The sequence below is a fragment of the Oncorhynchus tshawytscha genome, linkage group LG07, assembly GCF_018296145.1.
Source record: "Oncorhynchus tshawytscha isolate Ot180627B linkage group LG07, Otsh_v2.0, whole genome shotgun sequence".
Classification (NCBI taxonomy): domain Eukaryota; kingdom Metazoa; phylum Chordata; class Actinopteri; order Salmoniformes; family Salmonidae; genus Oncorhynchus; species Oncorhynchus tshawytscha.
Window position 1 is genome coordinate 24,972,847 of NC_056435.1, and position 24,531 is coordinate 24,997,377.

The 24,531-nt window shown below is 42.1% G+C and overlaps 1 protein-coding gene across 3 annotated transcripts in view; it reads left to right on the forward strand.

Annotated features, from left to right (window-relative positions):
- LOC112254185 (metabotropic glutamate receptor 4) overlaps positions 1 to 24,531 on the forward strand; it is a 339,519-nt gene that overhangs the window by 50,506 nt on the left and 264,482 nt on the right. For all 3 annotated transcript variants that reach the window (XM_042324215.1, XM_024426489.2, XM_024426488.2), the window contains exon 2: positions 22,405 to 23,351. In XM_042324215.1, the coding sequence (XP_042180149.1) occupies positions 22,806 to 23,351 (546 nt within the window). In that variant the 5' untranslated portion in view covers positions 22,405 to 22,805. The remainder of the gene's footprint in view (positions 1 to 22,404; positions 23,352 to 24,531) is intronic.

Consider the following 24,531-nt stretch of genomic DNA (forward strand, 5'->3'; position numbering starts at 1 on the left):
GCTCTGACTTGAACCCGATCAAACATCTCTGGAGAGACCTGAAAGTAGCTGTGCCGCTACGCTCCCTGTCCAACCTGAAAGAACTTGAGAGGATCTGCAGAGAAGAATGGGAGAAACTCCCCAAATACAGGAGTGCCAAGCTTGTAGCTTCATACCCATGAAGACTTGAGGCTGTAATTGCTTCCAAATTTGCTTCAACAAAGTGCTGAGTAAAGGGTCTGAATACTTAAGTAAATGTGATATTTCTAAAAAAAACTTTTTTTTTTGCTTTGTCATTATGGGGTATTGTGTGTAGATTGATGGGCATTTATTGGAATAATAATGTAACAAAATGTGGAAAATGTCAACCGCTCTGAATATTTTACGAATGCACTTTATATGGTCACATTATTAGACAGTGGGAGAATGATGAGCCACAACAGACAGCGCATCTCAGTATCCAAAGTAAATAAATACAGCCAGACTGGCCTGCTGCTGTTAACTTTTTAGACCTTAAAACGGTTGAGAGTAGACCCACAACTGATCCAAATGAAACATTCAAATCGCAGGGCTTTCACATTGTTATTCAAATGACATTTTCACTGCAGCCTAGAGTAGAATTTTGTACTCACTTGACAACAATAATGCTATTCTTTATGGCATTGTTGTGTTGTAGGCTAGTCTAGTTAGGATAATTGTACTGTCCCCAACCAAGATCAATAGGGGAGCTTTTTGAGCTGCGTCTGTCTCGTGTCTTCACTGTTCTTTCATGTGCAACTATGCACCTGGCCTCTCTGCTGCCTATCACCAATTCCTATTTCTTCATATTAAAAATGTATGCAGCTTTGAATGCTTTTACTTGTGGCATGATTTCTACACTAAACAAAAAAAATAAACACAACATGTAAAGTGTTGGTGTCATGAGCTGAAATAAATGATGTCATACATTTTCCTTATGCACCAAAAGCCTATTTCTATAAAATGTTGGTCACAAATGTGTTTACATCCCTGTTAGTGAGCATTTCTCCTTTGCCAAGACAATCTATCCACCTGACAGGTGTGGCATATATCAAGAAGCTGTTTAAACAGCATCATCATTACACAGTAAACGGCCCCTCTAAAATGTGCAGTTTTGTCACACAACACAATGTCACAGATGTCTCAAGTTTTGAGTGAGCGTGCAATTGGCATACTGACAGCAGGAATGTCCACCAGAGCTGTTGCCAGAGATTTTAATATTAATTTCTCTACCATAAGCCGCCTCTCACATCATTTTAGAAAATTTGGCAGTACGTTCAACCGGTCTTACAACCACAGACCACGTGTAACCACACCAGATCAGGACCTCCACATCCGGCTTCTTCATCTGCGGGATCGTCTGAGACCAGACACCCGGACAGCTGATGAAACTATGGGTTTGCACAACCGAAGAATTTCTGTACAAACTGTCAGAAACCGTCTCAGGGAAGCTCATCTGCATGCTTGTCATCCTCACTAGGGTTTGACCTTACTGCAGTTTGGCATCATAACTGACTTCAGTTGGCAAATGCTCACCTTCGATGGCCACTGGCACACTGGAGAAGTGTGCTTTTCATATCTATATTCCCATTCATGTGAAATCCATAGATTAGGGCCTAATTAATTTCCTTATATGAACTGTAACTCAGTAAAATCTTTAAAATTGCTATGTTGAGTTTATGGACAAACGATCCACCTACCACTATTGTCATTATGAATGGTGGATAGAGGGCAGGATAGACAGACTGGTAGACTACACTGAGTATACCAAACATTAGGAACACTTTCCTAATATTTATAGTGTCGACAGCGTTCCACAGGGATGCTGGCCCATGTTTACTCCAATGCTTCTCAAAGTTGTGTCAAGTTGTCTGGATTACCTTTTGATGATGGACCAACCTGTTGCGCTTGAAAGACCAAGCAGCTTTAGAGTTCTTGACACAAACCTTAGCACCTGGCACCTACTACCATACCCTGTTCAACAGCACTTAAATATTTTGTCTTGCCTATTCACCCTCTGAATGGCGCACATACAGTACACAATCCATGTCTCAATCATCCCGAGGCTTAAAACTCCTTCTTTAAGCTTTCTCCTCCTTCATCTACACTGAAGTGGATTCAACAGGTGACATCAATAAGGGATCAAAGATTTTACCTGGATTCACCTGGTCAGTTTATGTCATGGAAAGAGGTGGTCTTAATGTTTTGCATAGTAAAACTTAGTGCATGGGAAAAAAAGAAGTTTTATTTATAATAATGGCAATTACAACAATACTGAATTAACACTTATTTTAACTTAATATAAAACATCAATAAAATCAATTTAGCCTCAAATAAATAATGAGACATGTTCAATTTGGTTTAAATAATGCAAAAACAAAGTGATTATGTGCCATGTAAAAATGTATGCCATGTAAAATATGTGCCATGTAAAAAAGCTAACGTTTAAGTTCCTTGCTCAGAACATGAGAACATACGAAAGTTGGTGGTTCCTTTTAACATGAAACTTCAATATTCCAAGGTAAGAGATTTTAGATTGTAGTTAATATAGTATTTATAGGACTATTTCTCTCTCTACCATTTGTATTTCATATACCTTTGACTATTGGATGTTCTTATAGGCACTATAGTATTGCCACTGTAACAGTATAGCTTCCGTCCCCCCCCTCGCCCCTACCTGGGCTCGAACCAGGAACACATCGACAACAGCCACACTCGAAACATCGTTACCCATCGCTCCACAAAAGCCGCGGCGCTTGCAGCGCAAGGGGAATAACTACTCCAAATCTAAAAGCGAGTGACGTTTGAAACAGTATTAGCGCACACCCAGCTAACTAGCTCGCCATTTCACATCGGTTACACCAGCCATTAGGCTGATAGGCTTGAAGTCATAAACAGGCTGCTCAGTCAGACTGCTCTACCAAATCAGACTTAATTATAACATAATAACACACAGAAATACGAGCCTTTGGTCATTAATATAATCAAATCCGGAAATCATTTCGAAAACAAAATGTTTATTTCAGTGAAATACGGAACCGTTTGGTGGCATCCCTTAGTCTAAATATTATTACATTGCACAACCTTCAATGTATGTCATAATTATGTAAAATTCTGGCAAATTTAGTTCGCAATGAGCCAGGCAGCCCAAACTGTTGCATATACCCTGACTCTGCATGCAATGAACGCAAGAGAAATGACACAATTTCACCTGGTTAATATTGCCTGCTAAACTGGATCAGTAATTATAACTAGTGATTATGATTGCTTGTTTTTTTTAAAGATACGTTTAATGCTAGCTCGCAATTTGCGTAACAAGCAGGCTACTCGTGGAGTGCAATGGTTAGAGCATTGGACTAGTTAACTGTGCGGTTGCAAGATTGGGTCCCCTGAGCTGACACGGTGAAAATCTGTCCTTCTGCCCCTGAACAAGGCAGTTAACCCACAGTTCCTAGGCAGTCATTGAAAATAAGAATGTGTTATTAACTGACTTAACTGACTTGCCTAGTCACTAATAATAAATATATATATTTTTTTAAATAATCGGAAATCGGCGTTCAATTTACCGATTTCCGATTGTTATGAATGCTTGAAATCAGTCATTCCGATTAATCGGTCGACCTCTAGAAGAAATATAGTAAAACCTGCAAAAGATGGAATGTAAAACCAGGGAAAGATCTCACTACCCTCCCCTGTGCCCAATAAAAAAAACACAAAACCCTCCCTAAAGTAAAAAAAAAAGTTAGACATAACAAGTCCACCCTGTTACTCATAGATAGACACTAGAAATGTTTTAACAATTTATTTATTTTGGTGAAGCTTGTATTTGTATTAATTGCCCCTCCATGTTACACACAACAAGCTTCCATTCACCCTGCCACGAGGTGAATTATAGCTGATTTAAGATGAAATCGTCAACCCTGTTACGGTCAACACTGTTACTTTATTTTGCATTTAATAGGCACTTACTATTCATTTTAAAAAAAAAGTTAACCTCTTGAGATGGGCATGTGCTCATCATGACAGAGAGTTACACTACCCAAAAGAGACACATTTAGTGGAACCCAGATGAATTTACTTGGCATTGTTCAGAGGAGAGAGACAGCTCTCATACACACATCCATCCATGCACCAATCATTATAGGTCACTGGGCAGATGGCCACCATCTGACATGTCAACCACTTTCTAGTATCCCCATGACAGCTGCAATCTATGCTCTCCTTTTTGGTCGATACACATATAACACTTCAGAAGTTGAAATACTTTATGCCATGGTAGATTTAAAACTTCAGCAGTCCCCTATAGCCATGCACGCAATTCTCCAGCCATTTTGTGTCAGACTGTTCTTAAGTTGGAGACATTGGATTGGATTTTTCTACATTGCTTGTCTGAAAAGATTGGGAGTGGGGGCAGGTTTACATTAAATTATTATACAGTATGACACTTTATGGTGTATGTAGGCTTCTCCTGCATGGATCTAGCTTGGCTACACTAGGTTCTCAGGTAACTGAGCGGTACATCCCAAATCCTTCCACTGACCATCGAAAGGAAGCAAGAAATGAACAAATAATTGAAGCAATGAAACAATTGTTTGGCAGAACCACCCGTTATATTGGAATTACCATTTGAATACAATTTGAGGTGTTGCCATGAGATCATGAATATTTACAGACAGAGAGCTTACTTGATGAACATATGATGAATGATGAACATAATCAGCCCAGCGTATGTTATACATTCATCATGAGCAGCTCACTGTTCATGTTCTTCTATTTGTTCAGCTGTTCTTCCCTTCTTCCATTCCTTAATGCATAACCTTGAGGTGAGATGGCATGGTGAAGCTTGTTCCATTTGTGTTCACATACAACTGGTGGTGCAGGAACAATATATTCATCTTCAGCAGCAACCCTTTCTATCCTTCCCACTGCACATGATTAGCAACAAGCCAAATTTGGACCAAATTGGTTTTTATCTTGCAATTAGGTTTCCTGATTGTGCATGATTCGTTAGTAATAATACACAGATTCCCCTGAATATGGGGAAGGAAAGCAGGCCTTAAATGGGATCCGTGGTGTTTTAAAAAGATGCTGATTAAAGGGGAGACAGTGACGTTGGTAACAAGAAGACATGGATGAAGGTGGAGGTTAATGAGGATGTCAACACTATAAGTCAGATGAAGTGAAGTGAGGAGGCTCTCTGTCCATGAACTAAACCCTAGTCCCTACCCCATACACTGGCCCTGTCACGCCTGCTCCCGCTCTCCCTCACTGGTGCTCGAGGGCGCCAGGCTGCCCAGAACTACGCACTCCTGCCGCAATCATTACGCACACCTGATCCCCTCATCACGCGCATCAGCGATTTAATTGCACTCACCTGGACTCAATCACCTGTGTTATTTCCTCCCATATATCTGTCTGTTCCCCAGCTCTGTTCTCCGCTTCAGCATTAATTGTTTTTGTTGTTATGGTACCCAGTTCTGACGCTGTTCCTGTCCTGTTCCATGTCTATGCTATATTAAATGTTCACTCTCCGTACCTACTTCTCTACTCCAGCGTTGGTTCTTACAGGCCCTAGATCCTAGCCCACTCTGCTTAGACCTATCATGTAGATCTGAAAACAATTGGGCAGGTATGAGCAATATAGACAATTATTCACCTAGTTTATAAGGGCAAGGTGTAGCTACAGTAGGCCTACTACCAAATTGTGTGAAGCTAATTGAGATCTTCATAAAGTGACTAGTCGTCTATAGGTTAATTCAGCTAGGCTAGGGGCTAGTAGCTAGGAGAAATGGGCTAGTAGCTAATTGCTAGGAGTTAGTTCAGCTAGGGGCTAGTAGCGCTAGAGGCTAGGGGGCTAGTAGCTAGGGGCTAGGAATTGTTTCTGGACGAGGCCCTCTTGACTAATGGGATGGGTTTAGTCAAAGCATGTTTACAAATCTTAAATCAGTTTGGTGGTAGTGAGAAGATTAAATCACCCTATTGCACCTCTTTTGACCCATTCCTATTGTCTGGACTTTCCTCTTAGCTGTGAGAAATTCATCATGATGGTGTGAAATAATCAGCGTTATTGGGTTGATTTGTACGCAGTAAGAAGAGTAAGTAAGTCTTAATGAGGTGCTTTGTCATGCCATTTCTTTGAGGAGATGATTGGAGGTCCTCATTAGGAGTCAAGCTTGGTTCTCTGTGTGAAATTGTCAATGCATTACTTCTTTCTGGCCTCCGAAGGCTTGTTAAAGTGTGAGGGCCGAGCAGCTCACAGTACGTATCAAATCAAAACTCTATGTTTGAGTGATTTCTCACGAAACTAGAACCCAAAATGACCATGACTTTTTTTGATTTTCACAAAATGTAATCTGTAAAAGGGTCCTTTGGAGGAAGGATTGTTTACATATATTTGACATTTGTATTGTAAAACATAATTAAGAAATAATCAATTGAATATTACCCAGGCCTCCTTTAAGACTCCATAATCTCTAGGTGCTACAAAGCAAAAGTCATATGAAGCTTTACCACTTGCTCTGTAATATGAGTAGTATTTGTAATTCAATTAAAACATTCTTACATACATTTATGAATATTGAATAATACAAACATGAATATTGAAAGTATTTTTGATTTGGCTAATATTACAATATATTTTTGAACATAATATACTCTACGAGCATTTCAAAGTTCCAGAGTGGGATATCTGCTACGTTTTTTAAAGTTCTAATCCAATTTTTAAGCATTACCATCAGAGTGAGTCAAAATGGTTGCCCTCTGCTGTTGTTTTGCAGTATGTGCAATGATACAAGTAAAGAAGGGCTATGATTGGAAGTCGGGTCTAGTCTGTGGATAAATCAATGCCGCCTGACAGGTAGCAGTCCTCACTATTGACTATGTAGCTACCTCCTTCCGTCAAATACCACAGAGTGAAGGCTCCTGTGGTCGATCTTGTATTCAGTATACTAGCTCCAATATGGCCGTAGGCAGTAGACTGCAGGCCTACTAAAGGCACTTGTGGTTTGCATGATGAAGAAGTGTGAAAAAGCTCCTTCTGACCCACTATGTTGAGTATGTAAGGGATCATTAGCACCTACCACAACTCCGAGTCAACAGGTGAGAAGAGATGCCTCACCCCATGCCATCCTCTCTGGACCATTACTCAAAGAGAGAGAGCAACCTTAACTGCCCATGACTCGCAGGGATCTGGACATTTTGTAAATGGATATGGCATATTGAATCTTCAGAGTCCAGTTCTATCTGCTATTGCACCTTCTTCACCACACTTTGTGTGGGTGGACCATTTCAGATTGTTGGTGGTGTGTACGCCGAGGAACTTGAAGCTCTCCACCTCCACTGCGGTCCCTTCGATGTGGATAGGGGCATGCTCCCTCTGCTGTTTCCTGACATCCACGATCAGCTCCTTTTGTTTTGTTAATGTTGAGTGAGGTTATTTTCCCTGCACCACTCTCCTACGGCCCTCACCTCCTCCCTGTAGGCTGTCTCGTCATTGTTGGTAGTCAGGCCTACTACTATTGTGTCGCCTTCAAACTTGATGAATAAGTTGGAGGCATGCGTGGCCACACAGTCATGGGTGAACAGGGAGTACAGGAGAGGGCTGAGCACGCACCCTTGTGGGGCCCCTGTGTTGAGGATCAGCGAAGTGGTGTTGTTTCCTAACTTCACCAACAGGGGTGGCCCATCATGAAGTCCATGACCCAGTTTCACAGGGCGGGGTTCAGACCCAAGGCTCCGAGCTTAATGATGAGCTTTGAGGGTACTATGGTGTTGAATGCTAACCTATAGTCAATGAACAGCATTCTTACATAAGTATTCATCTTGTCCAGATGGGATAGGGCACTGTGCAGTGCAATGGTGATTGCATCGTCTGTGGATCTATTCAGGTGGTAAGCAAATTGAAGTGGGTCTAGGGTGTCAGGCAAGGTAGAGGGGATATGATCCTTAACTAGCCTCTCAAAGCACTTTATGATGACAGAAGTGAGTGCTACGGGGTGATAGTAATTTAGTTCAGTTACCTTTGATTTCTTGGGTACATGATCAATGGTGGACATCTTGAGGCAAATGCGGACAGCAGACTGGGATTCCATTGTCAACTAAGTAAAATACATTTAAACACAGTAGAAAATATCCTGATAAAAAATCAGGTTCTTTCAATCACATCTCTCTACGCCTTTCTGCCTCCCTTTCGATGTGTCTTGACTTGAGTTGTCACTTGTGAAGTGCAACATTGTATCAACTCCGCAGGTTGCGTGCTCCCTCAACCACAAGAGCCTGGTGGCACCTTCATTGGGGAGGAGGGCTTGTGGTAATGGCTGGGGTGGAATCAGTTAAATGGTATCAAATACATCACGGTTTGATGCCATTCCATTCGTGCCGTTCCAGCCCTTACTATAAGCCGTCCTCCTCTCAGGAGCCTCCACTGCCATCAACGTGATCAGGACAGAGAAACCAGACACATGGTCATTGCTCACATGGAGGACTCCAAATAAAAGACAATGAAAACATTTACAAAACTCCTAAATGATGGTTATGAAATAAACCAAAACTAGTTTCTCACAAGTGGAGCAGGTTGTGAACTCTACCAACAATGTTTAACGTAACCATTTGACGAGGGTTAACGGTACATTTACTAGGCCTACTGGTTGCATTCACTACCACTCAAAAGTTTGGACACACCTACTCATTCAAGGGTTTTTCTTTATTTTTTTTTTACTATTGTTCTACATTGTAGAAAAATAGTGAAGACATCAAAACTATGAAATAACACATATGGAATCATGTAGTAACCAAAAAAGTGTTAAGCAAATCAAAATATACACTGCTCAAAAAAATAAAGGGAACACTAAAATAACACATCCTAGATCTGAATGAATGAAATATTCTTATTCAATACATTTTTCTTTACATAGTTGAATGTGCTGACAACAAAATCACACAAATGATCAATGGAAATCAAATTTATCAACCCATGTAGGTCTGGATTTGGAGTTGCGCTCTAAATTAAAGGGGAAAACCACACTACAGGCTGATCCAACTTTGTAATGTCCTTAATTAAAACAAGTCAAAATGAGGCTCAGTAGTGTGTGTGGCCTCCACGTGCCTGTATGACCTCCCTACAATGCCTGGGCATGCTCCTGATGAGGTGGCGGATGGTCTCCTGAGGGATCTCCTCCCAGACCTGGACTAAAGCATCCGCCAACTCCTGGACAGTCTGTGGTGCAACGTGGCGTTGGTGGATGGAGCGAGACATGATGTCCCAGATGTGCTCAATTGGATTCAGGTCTGGGGAACAGGCGGGCCAGTTCATAGCATCAATGCCTTCCTCTTGCAGGAACTGCTGACACACTCCAGCACATGAGGTCTAGCATTGTCTTGCATTAGGAGGAACCCAGGGCCAACCGCACCAGCATATGTTCTCACAAGGGGTCTGAGGATCTCATCTCGGTACCTAATGGCAGTCAGGCTACCTCTGGCGAGCACATGGAGGGCTGTGCGGCCCCCAAAGAAATGCCACCCCACACCATGACTGACCCACCACCAAACCGGTCATGCTGGAGGATGTTGCAGGCAGCAGAACGTTCTCCACGGCGTCTCCAGACTCTGTCACGTCTGTTACATGTGCTCAGTGTGAACCTGCTTTCATCTGTGAAGAGCACAGGGTGCCAGTGGCGAATTTGCCAATCTTGGTGTTCTCTGGCAAATGTCAAATGTCCTGCACGGTGTTGGGCTGTAAGCACAACCCCCACCTGTGGACGTCGGGCCCTCATACCACCCTCATGGAGTCTGTTTCTGACCGTTTGAGCAGACACATGCACATTTGTGGCCTGCTGGAGGTCATTTGGCAGGACTCTGGCAGTGCTCCTCCTTGCACAAAGGCGGAGGTAGCGGTCCTGCTTCTGGGTTGTTGCCCTCCTACGGCCTCCTCCACGTCTCCTGATAGCGCCTCCATGCTCTGGACACTACGCTGACAGACACAGCAAACCTTCTTGCCACAGCTCGCATTGATGTGCCATCCTGGATGAGCTGCACTACCTGAGCCACTTGTGTGGGTTGTAGACTCCGTCTCATGCTACCACTAGAGTGAAAGCACTGCCACAGCATTCAAAAGTGACCAAAACATCAGCCAGGAAGCATAGGAACTGAGAAGTGGTCTGCGGTACCACCTGCAGAACCACTCCTTTATTGGGGGTGTCTTGTTAATTGCCTATAATTTCCACCTGTTGTCTATTCCATTTGCACAACAGCATGTGAAATTTATTGTCAATCAGTGTTGCTTCCTAAGTGGACAGTTTGATTTCACAGAAGTGTGATTGACTTGGAGTTACATTGTGTTCTTTAAGTGTTCCCTTTTATTTTTTTGAGCACTGTATAATATTGAGATTGTTCAAAGTAACCAACCTGTGCCTTGATGACAGCTTTGGACACTTGGCATTCTCTCAACCAGCTTCATGATGTAGTCACCTGGAATGCAATCCAATTAACAGGTGTGCCTTGTTAAAAGTTCTTTTGCAGAATATCTTTCCTTCTTAATGCGTTTGAGACAGTCAGTTGTGTTGTGACAAGGTAGGGGTGGTATACAGAAGATAGCCCTATTTGGTTACAGACCAAGTCCATATTATGACAAGAACAGCACAAATAAGCAAAGAGAAAACAGTCCATCAATTTAAGACATGAAGGTCAGTCAATCCGGAACACTTGAAGAACTTTGAAAGTTTCTTCAAGTAGTGTCGCAAAAACCATCAAGCACTATGATGAAACTGGATCTCATGAGGACCACCACAGGAAAGGAAGACCCAGTTACCTCTGCTGCAGAGTATAAGTTCATTAGAGTTACCAGCCTCAGAAATTGCAGCCCAAATAACAGCTTCACAGTTCAAGTAACAGACACATCTCAACATCAACTATTCAGAGACTGTGTGATTCAGGCCTTCATGGTTGAATTGCTGCAAAGAAACCTCTCCTGAAGGACACCAATAAGAAGAAGAGACTTGCTTGGGCCAAAAGACAACCACTGTGTCTTTGAGACACAGAGTGATCTCCACATGTGTGGTTCCCACCGTGAAGCATGGAGGAGGAAGTGTGATGGTGTGGGGATGCTTTGCTGGTGACATTGTCTGTGATTTATTTAGAATTCAAGGCACACTTAGCCAGCATGGCTATCGTAGCATTCTGCAGCAATACACCATCTCATCTGGTTTGCACTTAGTCCCACTAGCATTTGTTTTTTCAACAAAAAATTGACCCCACACCTCCAGACTGTGTAAGGGCTATTTGACCAAGAAGGAGAGTGATGAAGTGCTGCATCAGATGACCTGGCCTCCACGATCTCCCAACCTCAACCCAATTGAGATGGTTTGGGCTGAGTTGGACCGCAGAGTGAAGGAAAAGCAGCCGACAAGTGCTCAGCATATGTGGGAACTCCTTCAAGACTGTTGGAAAAGCATTCCAGGTGAAGCTGGTTGAGAGACTGCAAAGAGTGCGCAAAGCTGTCAATAAAACAAAGGGTGGCTGCTTTGAAGAATCTAAAGTCTAAAATATATTTTTATTTGTTTTAACACTTTTTTGTTTACTACATGATTCCAGATGTGTTTTTTAATAGTTCTGATGTCTTCAATATTATTATACAATGTAGAAAATAGTAAAAATAAAGAAAATCCCTTGAATCAGTAGGTGTTTCCAAACTTTTGACTGGTACTGTACATGTTATTCAATAATTTCATCCAAACTGCTTGCAAGCGTCTACATAGCCAGGAGCTAAAATAGAACTTGGTTCTATTTTTGACGCATGACACACTGCATGTCCCATCTCCTCCTTGGTTATTTGGAGCATATACCCACATGGGTGATTGCACGGTCAACTGAGGTCCACATTTCAGTCCAGTTGGTGTTGGTAACGCACCTTAGTTGTTTGCCAACCTCCATATAAAGTCCAAAGAAGAAGAAGACGGAAATTGAACGAGGAGAGATTACTAGAAACTAACGTGGTTGACTTTTTTAAATCTGTGGATTAATTGTGGAGTAGAGGACCATATGCATTTCAGGTAAATCCGCCACCTCTTCAGGAGCATGCCCAGGCGTTGTAGGGAGGTCATACAGGCACGTGGAGGCCACACACACTACTGAGCCTCATTTTGACTTGTTTTAAGGACATTACATCAAAGTTGGATCAGCCTGTAGTGTGGTTTTCCACTTTAATTTTGAGTGTGACTCCAAATCCAGACCCGCCATGGGCTGATAAATTTGATTTCCATTGATCATTTGTGTGATTTTGTTGTCAGCACATTCAACTATGTAAAGAAAAAAGTATTTAATACGAATATTTCATTAATTAAGATCTAGGATGTGTTATTTTAGTGTTCCCTTTTTTTTAGCAGTGTAGTTGGTTCAGAGTTCGTTTTGATATTTCAACCTGCTTGTCCTGATCGCATCCGATGTGGATGGACAAAATCAACATGCGTGCCAGGTCTAATCAGAATGTTGGTCTATTGCCACGCACGCGGCCCAAATCGTGGCTTCCCAAATCAGCATAAGCCTATGCACTTGTGATTTGAAACAATCTACAGCTATTTTTTAAGAAGCTTATGATCCTCAGTGGCTAAATCATGCTCTCTGGTGAACTATTTTTAATTATCTTATTTAGACAGGTCTAATTTATATAATTTTTGCAAATTACTTTCGGGGAATCCAGCATCTGAACCGTGCACTATGCACCCGCCAACTTTCCTTTCCAATTTGCAAGTGACTGGAACCAGAGATCTATATATAGTAACAAGATGCTCATGTCTCCGAGTCTTTGTCCCAAAAGCGGGATTGCAGGCGACAAGCTTAGATCTGCATATTACGCCCATAGAAACGCATTGGGCTTATTCAGAACAGGTTTTTGTGAGAGTGAGCCCTCTCGTTTCGTCTCTTCTGCTTACACTAGCGAGTGAAACAGTGCCCCTCTGTCTTACTATATGTAGGCCATGTACCTGATGCTGTCTGGCCAGAAAGGCCAGACAGCATCTGATATATGGTCTACACATACGGAGGGGCACTGTTTCGCTCGCTCGGATGCTTTATCTGAGTCTTTCTGTCGGTGTGCGTCTCTGTAAAATAAATGATCAATATTTCAATATTTTATTTGGACGGGCAAGGAGGAACGGGGCAGCCCATAACACCGGTCCTGATATAGGCTTTTAGAATGGAGAAAATGTTTCTTATTTCTGAAAGGAAAGACTGCGCAAGAAAAAATGAACTAGAAAAAAAAGGATATAAAGGAGGTTTGAAGTGGGATAGTCATGACAGATGGAGCCAGTAATGGGTACTTAGCAAGCTTCCACATTACCACTCTTTTGGGCTATCTATCCTCCTATCATTCCTTTCTCCATCCCTCTCTCTGTGCTTTTATTCCATCCCTCTCTTAATGCAATGTGATGCATCCATTCTGCAGCACTCTTAGGGTGAGTGAAGTCTGGGTTAGTTCTCACATTTCAGACCATTTTATCTTCCACCAGACGCCGTTAAATGAATCTATCCCTCCATTACAGGGGAAAGCATTCTGAGAGTAAACAGAACATTTAGAAAGGGCCCTCTTTCAGTCAGTCATTTCCTTTTTCCCACCCTCAATGTCCTCTTTGTAGGATAAGTCTGCACTAAAAACAACCCCATTACATTGTGCGCCATAAATACTTGTTTCAAATTCAGTCGTTTTTAATAGGCTTTCCTTTCGTGCATTTGGAGAAAACAATATCTTCCATGTACAGCACATAACTGGAACTCCTCTCTGGTGTGGCTGTCATAAAGTTGTTGTTTTCTGAGACAAATCGTGCCAGTGTTTCCTAGGGGTTTCCCATCAAACGACCACAAGAGTCAGCTGATGCATAATGTCATATCTTCCTGACGTTTAACACATTTTCCAGGCTCTAAATAAATCATAACTGTCACTGGATCTACTGCTCCGCTTGCTGTGTATGTGTGTGCAACTAAGAACAGGGATTTTCTGGGAATGGACAGAAGCTCTACTGAAAAGGCTGTCATTCATTCGCTATTTGATGCTCGTCTCCGGGTAGAAGTTGCCCTCAGGCACATATCTAGGATCAGCTTACCCTCACCAAATCATGACCTTTACCATTAGACGGAAAATGCAGAAACTGATCTTAGATCAGTGTCTCTGAAAACCTTTATTTATACTCTGTTTAGGATCACCAACATGCCAACATACATATTGGCCCTTTTACGAAAGCTGATGCCCACTTTACATAGAATTTGTGGTTGTTTGGTTGTACAGTGTATCAGTCATGATGAAAAAATAACTGCATACGCCAATGCCTGAATCTAGACAGTGCATATTGCTTCACTGTCATTGGCCAACAATATAATGATGGTTGAGAAACTACTGTGCAATAACAATCAACCCAAATGTTAAAGATGTGTTAAAGGATGTGTCAACATTGTCTGATACAAGCAGTTGCCAAGCAGTGACCTTGTTCATCAAACATCCATCATATTCTGTTGTCAAGACCATATCAAGTTATAAACCATTCACCTATATGCAACCTCTGACCCTCACTCCACATTTGCAACTGTCCACCAAGAAAAACCAAGTCGAAACCAGCCCTTCAGGCTCTTAAACCGATCATATCCAGAATGAAAATATCATAGTAGCATGTTACAATCTCTCCAACCCTTCATGTGCAGCCATGCTCTTTCCCTCTCCATCCATTCACTTCTTCCTTTAGGGCAGTCTCATACCTTCCTATTGATCGGCTGTTGGAGCATCAACATTCTGGAGTGAGTGTCAATTAGACAGCTCCTCCTGCCGTCTGTCTCTGTCTCTGTCCAGAGGAACTACAGCACATCCAAAAAGAGGCTCTCACTGGCTGCTTGCTTTCCTCATACACCCATTTCCCTTCTATAAAAGCTACATGGCTTTTAGAGAAGGGAGAGGGAAATAATACAACAAAAATATAGATTTTCTTCAAGTGGCTCCCTGTCGCCATTTATGGATTTTCTATACCGCATGCCAAACCGTTTGGACTGGCCTGCTGAAACATCTTCCTTTTGAAGTGTAAGTTGGTATGAAAGTTTTTTCTTTTCTTGTTTTTTTGAGGGGACGGTCTGAAGTACACGTTCTGTTTGTGAGAAATACAGCTACTTCAAAGAAAACACATGCGGGTACTTTGAAGTTTAGTGCATTTTCTAAAGCAGACAGATTGAGAAAAGTGTTGAGGAGGAATGTTTTTTTTTTTCCATTCCATGGTCTATATGTCTCTAACCAATTCTATAAGAGGGAAATGTTTTTGGGATTGGATATTGCCTACTGAAAAATGTAGTCAAGGGGTAAAGGTCCTCCCATGGAGCAACCCCCCCCCCTCTCATAATACAGCTGTGGCATTGCATGTCAATATCTAAAGTGCAAATATCAAATATGGAATTCAAAAACACACCATTATGCCTAGATAATGGTGATCAGCATCATAGGAAGAGTAGCTAATGGGAATCGAAATAAACAAATAAACACTATCCAACAGGCCATTCTTGTCAGCTCAGCCAGGCATGAGGTGTTGAATGCTCAATCACCTTTATTAGTTATGTGGCCGTATGCAATAGCAGACTTGCTACTCTTGCCTAAAGGTTATTTTGTGCCCTTTTCAAATGAATCCAGTCTATATTACAAACATTGCCTCTAAACTTGAGTAAAGGTTATTCTTTTGATATGAATCCCACATAATTCCCACAGCGGTCTGTGACATTTTGTGGCTATGATACATCTGTTGTTTTACTCAATATACTATTTAGCAGAGCATATTTACTGCTCTAACTTCGGGACTGTCTGCAAATATTGACACATTTTGTTCACCTCAAACACAGTCTTCGTCTCAGCCTTCTCAGTGTGGGAGACTGATTCGTCTGAGCATAATACCACCTCATTAGTAAACCAAAACCATACTGGAGATGTACTGTAAACACATGGTAATAACATTCAAAGCATCTTATCTTTAATGTTAACATCAGAATATCACAATAACAGCTATTGTACACAGCTCATACCATTTAAGAATATGGTAATCGTATTAAATATGCCAATTTCTAATATTCTCATTCCAGTTTACCATTGTTTATACGGTTTGATTCAAATGTTTCGTTCCATAAACCCACTGTCCTGTGATTTATCCCAATCCCTGACTGATGATTGACATGGGATTTTTTCTGGTCTCTGGCGACCTGTGACGGTGGGTTGATATTAAGAGGGTTCAGAGATACAGACATTCAAGGCCAGGCCAAGTGAAACAGACCTGACTGTCAAAACTGCAGACTGTGAGTGTGGAACACTCTCACCTCAATCACATTGGGATTATTACTTGATATGCATCGTAGCCTGGGAGACAACAAAGGGCAATTCTGATGTCAACAATATTGATTGATGCACTCTCGTGTTCCCAGAGCTAATTTTAAACCCAATGCTGTGATTTTGTTGAGTGACTAAACAAGTTAACATCATATGATCTAAAGGTTTTCCAGATGAAGTTGTTATTGAGTGATTGAAATTGTTGCCATATTGCTTTGTCTTTTGCAGGGAAATATGACCATATAAATATGACCACCTCTTAATTTTGCAAATTACAAATGGAGAATATCTGTTATTTGTACCTCTTTAGAGACCTGCCCTTTAAAACAATAGTTTGATACCAGAAGCATTGCTTACCACAATAACATGAATCTTCCTCAGGACCTTCTCTTATTGCTCTCCAAATACTATATCATTTATCTATATTATAGGTAAAAAGCTATTTGAATTTTTAGAATTCTATTCCGTTATTATCTTTATGTAGTTTTAGTTAGGTGTCCTGTGCTGTGGATGTGTGGTTGGCCTTTGGGGGGAGGTTACAGTCAGTTGGTGGTCGGGCTTCATGGGCTCTCCCTCCCTTCTCTTTCTGCTGCATTTAAAGGGAATCTGCAGTGAATGAACTCTGCGAAATTACTTCACTCGGTAGCAGATAGTTCAGTGTATTCATAGGACCTTTCCAATATGCTCACAGTGAACCTTGGCCCTTGGTGCAGCAGTCCATCGTCTGACTAACACACTCCTTTGGCAAAACCAGCACATTCACCTCTATTGTATGCTGGGAGATTGTTCCTTCAGATCCCATTACTGCTCCTGCTGCCAAGACTGAACAGTGTCAGGAACATACAGGACAGCAACCATTTGCAAGTAAGTAAGTAGCCTTGAACAAGGCTTCAAGTATACCCCCTGGACAGGACACAAGTCTATCGCAGAGCCTTGCCCCCAATCTATCTCCTTAATGCTAAGTGCCAAACAGAGATGCATTGCGGCACAGTTTTATAGTCTTTGGTATGACTCAGCCAGGGATCAAACTCCCAACCTTCCAAACTCAAGGCAGACACTCTAACCGCAAGGTTAGTTGGTAGCATAAGGCTAAAAGCTGGTGAAATAAAAAATGGCTAATCCTATCAAACCTGATGTCAATTTGCAGATGCGTTTTGTAATTTAGTTTGTCTCTCTCGATACAAGAACTATCTATCTGAAACAGCACAGTGTTGCATTGTTCAGCAGAACGTACAGTTGTGGTAATTATCAACAGTGCTTTCGGAAAGTATTCAGACCCCTTGACTTTTTCAACATTTTGTTACGTTACAGCCTTATTCTGAAATGGATTAAATAAATAAAAATCCTCATCAATCTACACACAATATCCCATAATGACAAAGCGGAAAATGTTTTTTTTTTTTTGTAAATATAAATAAAATACCCTATTTACGTAAGTATTCAGACGTTTTGCAGTGAGACTCGTAGTTGAGCTAAGGTGCATACTGTTTCCATTGATCATCCTTGATGTTTCTGCAACTTGATTGGAGTCCACCAGTGGTAAATTCAATTGATCTATATAAGGTCACACAGTTGACAGTGCATGTCAGAGCAAAAACCAAGACATGATGTCTAAGGAATTGTCCGTTGAGCTCCGAGACAGGATTGTGTCGAGGCACAGATCTGGGGAAGGGTACCAAAAAATGTTTGCAACATTGAAGGTCCCCAAGAACACGGAGGCCTCCATCATTCTTCAATCGAAGAAGTTTGGAACCACCAAGACTCTTTCTAGATTGCTCAGCCAAACTGAGCAATCGGGGGAGAAGAGAGGTGACCAAGAACCCACCAGAAGGACAACCATCTCTGCAGCACTCCACCAATCACCAATCACCAATCCACCAATGGTAGTGGCCAGGCGGAGGTCACTCTCCAGTGAAAGGCACATGACAGCACACTTGGAGATTGCCAAAAGGCACCTAAAGACTCTCAGACCATGAGAAACAAGATTCTCTGATCTGATGAAACCAAGATTGAACTCTTTGGCCTGAATGCCATCATCACGTCTGGAGGAAACCTGGCACCATCCCTATGGTCAGTGGTGGAAAAAGTACCCAATCCTTGAGTAAAAGTATAGATACCTTAATAGAAAGTTACTCAAGAAAAAGTGAGAGTCACCCAGTAAAATACTACTTGAGTAAAAGTCTAAAATGATTTGGATGTAAGTATCAAAAGTAAATGTAATTGCTAAAATATTCTTCAGTATCAAAAGTGAAAGTATAAATAATTTATTAAGCAAAGCAGAAGGCACCATTTTCCATTTAATTTTTTTTATTTTTATGGATAGTCAGGGGTACAATCCAAGACTCAGACATAATTTACATATGATGCATTTATATTTAGTGAATCTGCCAGATCAGAGGTGGTAGGGATGACCACGTGTTCTCTTGATAAGTGGGTGAATTGGACAATATTCCTGTCCTGATAAGCAACAAGTACTTTAGGGTGTCAGGGAAATGTATGGCGTAAAAAGTACATTATTTAGGAATGTAGTGAAGTAAAAGTTGTCAAATATAAATAGTAGAGTACAGATACCCCAAAAATGACTTAAGTAGTAATTGTAAGTATTTTTACTTTACACCACTGCCTATGTTGAAGCAAGGTGGTGGCAGCATCATAATGTGGGGATGTTTTTCAGCGGCAGGGACTGGGAGACTAGTAAGGATTGAGGCAAAGATGAACGGAGCAAAGTACAGAGAGCTCCATGCTGAAATCATGCTCCAGAGCGCTCAGGACCTCAGACTGGGGTGTTGGTTCACCTTCCAACAGGACAATGACCCTAAGCACGCAGCCAAGACAACGCAGGAGTGGCTTCGGGACAAGTCTCTGAATGTCCTTGAGTGGCCCAGCCAGAGCCCTGACTTGAACCCAATCGAAACTCTCTGGAGAGACCTGACAATAGCTGTGCAGCAATGCCCCCATCTAACCTAACAGAGCTTGAGAGGATCTGCAGAGAAGAATGGGAAAAACTCCACAAATACAGGTGTGCCAATCTTGTAGCGTCATACCCAAGAAGACTCGATGCTGTAATCGCTGCCAAAAGTGCTTCAGCAAAGTACAGAGTGAATGGTCTGAATACTTATGTAAATGTGATATCAGTTTGTTTTTTAATAAATTTGCAAAGATTTTACAAACCAGTTTTTGCTTTGTCATTATGGGAAAATGACAAAGTAAAACAATTTAAGATATTTTAGAATAACGGTGTAACGTAACGAAATGTGGAAAAAGGAACGGGGTCTGAATACTTTCTGAATGCACTGTATGCATCTGTTGGTAACAGATCTTAAAAAAAGGTAGAGGCGTGGATCAGAAAACCAGTCAGTATCTGTTTTGACCACCCGTTACCTCATGCAGTGCGACACATCTCCTTCTAATAGAGATGATCAGGCTGTTGATTGTGGCCTGTGGATGTACAGATCCTTGTGCCGTGCATTATCATGCTGAAACATAAGGTGATGGAGGCAGATGATTGGCTCAACAATTGGCCTCAGGGCCTCGTCACAGTATCTCTATTAAATGCAAAATTGGGTTCATTGTCCATAGCTTATGCTTGTCCATACCATAACCCCACCGCCACCATGGGGCACTCTGTTCACAACGTTGACATCAGCCATATACGTGGTCTGCGCTTGTGAGGCCGGTTGGACATACTGCCAAATTCTCTAAAGTTACGTTGGAGGTGGTTTATGGTAGAGAAATTAACGTAAACCTTTCTGGCAAGAGCTCTAGAGGACATTCCTGCAGTCAGCATGCCAATTGCAAGCTCCCTCAACTTCAGACATCTGTGGCGCTGTGTTACAAAACTGCACATTTTAGTGGACTTTTATTGTCCCCAGCACAAGATGCACCTGTGTAATGATCATGCTGCCTAATTCCTAATGGAAAATTTCTGCGTTCTTTTATTTCAGCTCATGAAACACTTTACATGTTGCGTTTTTATATTTTTGTTCAGTGTAGATGATTGTTGAGTTGTGAATGTCAGTGAAATGTAGAGAGGCCCAACCAGGCATATCGCAATATCACCTATGATATTAAAGCTTTTCTTCTACGTATCCTAAGTAATGCCATGGATTCATCGTTTTTTGGGGCCAAAATAGTGAACTTGGAGGCAAAAAAGGGATGCATAATGTAAGATGCAAACCTCATATTTTAAATGAGTATTAGATTTCAAAACCTTTGACTAACCGCTACGCCATGGAGTTTTGATTAACAATGTGGGAGAAACTTCTATATTAGGGATGGGCAACCTTGATGGAACCTTGAAAAATTTGAACTCATCATGACGGGCCGCAGTGGCACTCGGGTCTGCGTACCCCCATCCATACCCACAAATCCAGTCAGAGACAGCCCTAGCCTTTTGGGGGCCCTAAGTGAAATGTTTTAATTGTACCTTGTGTATTCTACTATTTTAACTCCCAACAGTAAGTTGAGACCCCGACTAAGTTCAATATTGGGAAATTGATCCAATTGAGCCGACTACATCCCTGTGCTATATAAACACCAGACGCTGCTATTTATTACTGACCAGCAGATGCCCTTAATATGCATTATGCTTAAAGCTCTAAGTAATGAACCGTTTTTAGAAAGACCCAGATTCTTCAGAAAGCCTTGTTTTTCCATCAGAAGTTGTCACAAGCAGTTCTCCAGAACATCATAATGAAATCATCATCAAGCTTTGATGATTTTAATCAGCTGTGTAGGACTATGCCAAAAAACTAAATGTGCACCCGTTGGGGTCCCCAGAACTGAGTTTGGGAAACGCTGCTCCAAATCAATGAATAGAGGTTATTCTACTTGTCCAATGACACTCTTATTCTACACTGTCCTTCAGTAGGATTTGTGGAATTGAATCACATCTGGGATAGCTTGGGACTCTTTCTTCACACAAGTGACTGTGGGCGTGTAGAGTTAAAGAACCATGTCACACTATGGGTTTAACTATGAAACGCTAGTTCTCCTGAGGACATTTCCCCTCTTACCTACTCCTGTATCAAAGCAGCTTTCCTTCTGTAGTAATGTCATCATTACAATTTCACAGTCTCTTCAGAGAAACCATCCCTACGGTTTTATGCCGTCCAAGGCGCAGTCTCAGATATGCCAGCGTTGTGGGTGTAGGGAAGAATGGAGTGGGAAATGGGCTGATGGAAGAATAGAGAAGGAGGAGAATGTGTGATGATTCATCCAATATCTGCCTCCTCTGTGATATGTCATCCAACAGAAGGGATATTGTGTCAATAGCATGGTGAATTTGTATAAAAGACACTCCAACTTAACATGTTGGTCTGTTTTTGCCTTTTAGTGTCTTTGAATACAGGGAAATGTTATAATCAATAGAATTGTATGGATGAGAGAGTCACCAACAAAAATATCTCATTCAAATAAGCCCTCCAGCTATTTTTGAGCATTTACTGTTGAAAAACAATATCCAAAGTGTAAATACACGAATGTACACTTTAGGGTAGAAAAACCCCAAACGTATTGAGCAAAATAGTGTTTTTTTTTTTTGACAAAACTGCAAACTTCAAGGAGTAGGCCTCCCCTCATTATTGCGGGAACAATAGATGGAAAAAGAGCTAATCATTGAGGTGAAAGGAGACTGGAGTGCCACTTTAGGGCCCCACTAAGTTCCTAGAGAGATCTTGGACATGTAATCAAGACATGAGAACATTTTGTGTAGCAACCTAACAATGGTAGGCACATTAGTACAGTAGGCAGCGTTTCTTACTGAGTATGTTGAAAAGAGGAGTTTGGGAGCTGACTTTCATGCCTTTCGACCTTGGGAGTCCATGGCAACCCTTTTAAATTCAATGTGGAGAGGTGAGTAGGGAGGGAGAAGAGGGAGGAGGGAGAGAGAGAGCGTGTGAGATTGAGAGAAAAAAAAATGTCTCATCATTCCACACATGATTGCAGCAAAAGGAGTTGAGACAGAAAAAGAAAGCAGTGAAAATCTCAAACCAACACGAATCCCTTCTCTCATATCTAGCCCCTCTGTCACTGTGTGGTGTGTCTCATCGCTTCTACTTTGCTTTATCTTGCAGGAATTCACTCAGCAGCCCGGGGACCTGAGCGGCCTGAACCCCCTCCCCCCCTGTGAGGGATCTCCATAGGCAGGGTGGTGAGTTACAGTGGGCCGAGGAGCACAGTGGGCAGAGGAGTGCACACCACGTTGGTCAGACCATGGAGTGAGGAGGAAAGAAGGAGATGCATATGTAAGAAAGGAAGAGGAGATATCCTTTGAAGAGCCATCTAAATTAATGCTCCTATTATAATTGAGTGCTTCTAAGAGCAAAGCAACATGAGAGGACGCCTGTTCTGTGCCCACTGCTTCAAGAGGTATTATTAAGATTAACCCTCTGGATATAGAGTAGACTAGTGTTCTTTGTGATCCTGATTCCGCTGGTTTCTAGAGTGTGTCTTGATTTGTGTCTGGGCTGTGGTCATGGTGTCTCAGCCCCAGGGGTGTGCTCTGCATCGGACTGGCAGGATCTGTCACAGAGGCAGCCTGATCAGGCTCTTACTCCTTCTTTACTGCTCTCTCACGGCCGCCCAAGCCGCTAAACCCAAAGTCCCGAGCGGCACACACCTCAACTCCATCCGCATCGACGGGGATATCTCCCTGGGAGGCCTGTTCCCCGTGCACTCCAGGGGCAACGAAGGCAAAGCCTGTGGGGAGCTGAAGAAGGAGAAGGGGATCCATCGTCTGGAGGCCATGCTGTTCGCCCTGGACCGTATCAACAACGACCATTCCCTGCTTCCCAATATCACGCTGGGGGCGCGCATCCTAGACACGTGTTCCCGGGATACCCACGCCCTGGAGCAGTCACTCACCTTCGTCCAGGCTCTCATCGAGAAGGATGGGACGGACGTCAAGTGTCTCGGCGGGGGGGCACCCATCATCACCAAGCCTGAGAGGGTGGTGGGAGTCATCGGAGCCTCGTCCAGCTCTGTGTCAATCATGGTGGCCAACATACTGCGGCTCTTCAAGGTAAGGACCACACCTTGGTGGTGATTTACTACTTGTGTGTGGTTGTGGTTTGTTTGCAGTGTTAGTGAGTATCTGTTGTATGTACACTGTGGTGTTTGTTCCATGTTAGCTCTAGTTGGGAATGTTATCCTCATTCCTGGGAAAACATTTCTGTTCTAGCATAATTTGGTTCCCTGATATTTGGAAAGAAGAGCATGAATAAATAATGACAGAGACAAGTAGCTCAGTTTGCAGATTATGGTGCTTGTAACGCCAGGGTTGTACGTTCGATTCCCACAGGGAACCAGTATGAAAATATATGCACTCTACTGTAAGTGACTCTGGATAAGAGTGTCTGCTAAATGACGACAACAACAACAGAAATATTGAGAAAAGATCTCTGCCTCCACACCATAGTTCCCATAATCCTAAAGTAATGCCATTGGCCATCTCAATCTGAGGACTGCTAAATTGTCACAATTATTGCCTCTAACCCAAAGAGTTGGATAGATGGCACACATGCAAAGATAGACGATGCACTCTGGTACATCTCTATGCTCTTAACATACTAAATAACAGGATGCAACATTAGTTGATTTCATTGTCTGCTCATAAGTTTCTCTTTCGACCTGGATTCCTTACTTTGATCGACCCTGTGATAGGAAAAGTCATTTTCATCCACATGCTGTCCCCTGTTCATAGCACATACCAATCCCGTGGTTTCACTGATTTATAAGCCCCGTCCACCCAGCCCTAGAAATAACTTCTTAATTACTTTCTCTGATCTGTTTATGCTGCGTCTTCTGTTGCTCTGGTTTGATCGGTGGTGTTGGCTCATTGAGTCATTTCTTCCTTTTGATAAGACATGTGTTGCCTTTACTCTCTTGGAAGGAATGCATTCAGGCTGTGTTTTAAGACCAATTGGATATTTTGCTTATCTATTACTAAACATCTCACTAACTCGTTTCAGGAAACTAGGCATATGTTGCGGGGTCACTACTTCACAGGAGAGCCATCTGAATGCAGACTGTTTAAATGAAATCAAAATGCGTTTTTTCGGAAATAGCGTTTTCCTGGAACATGCCAACTTTCATGTGCCTTAATAACAAACTTGTATGCATCTGTAAATACGATTCAAATTGTTAAATTACGTGCCTAGTTGGTTTAGTCACAGAAAAAGGCCGCCAGTCATGATTGGCTG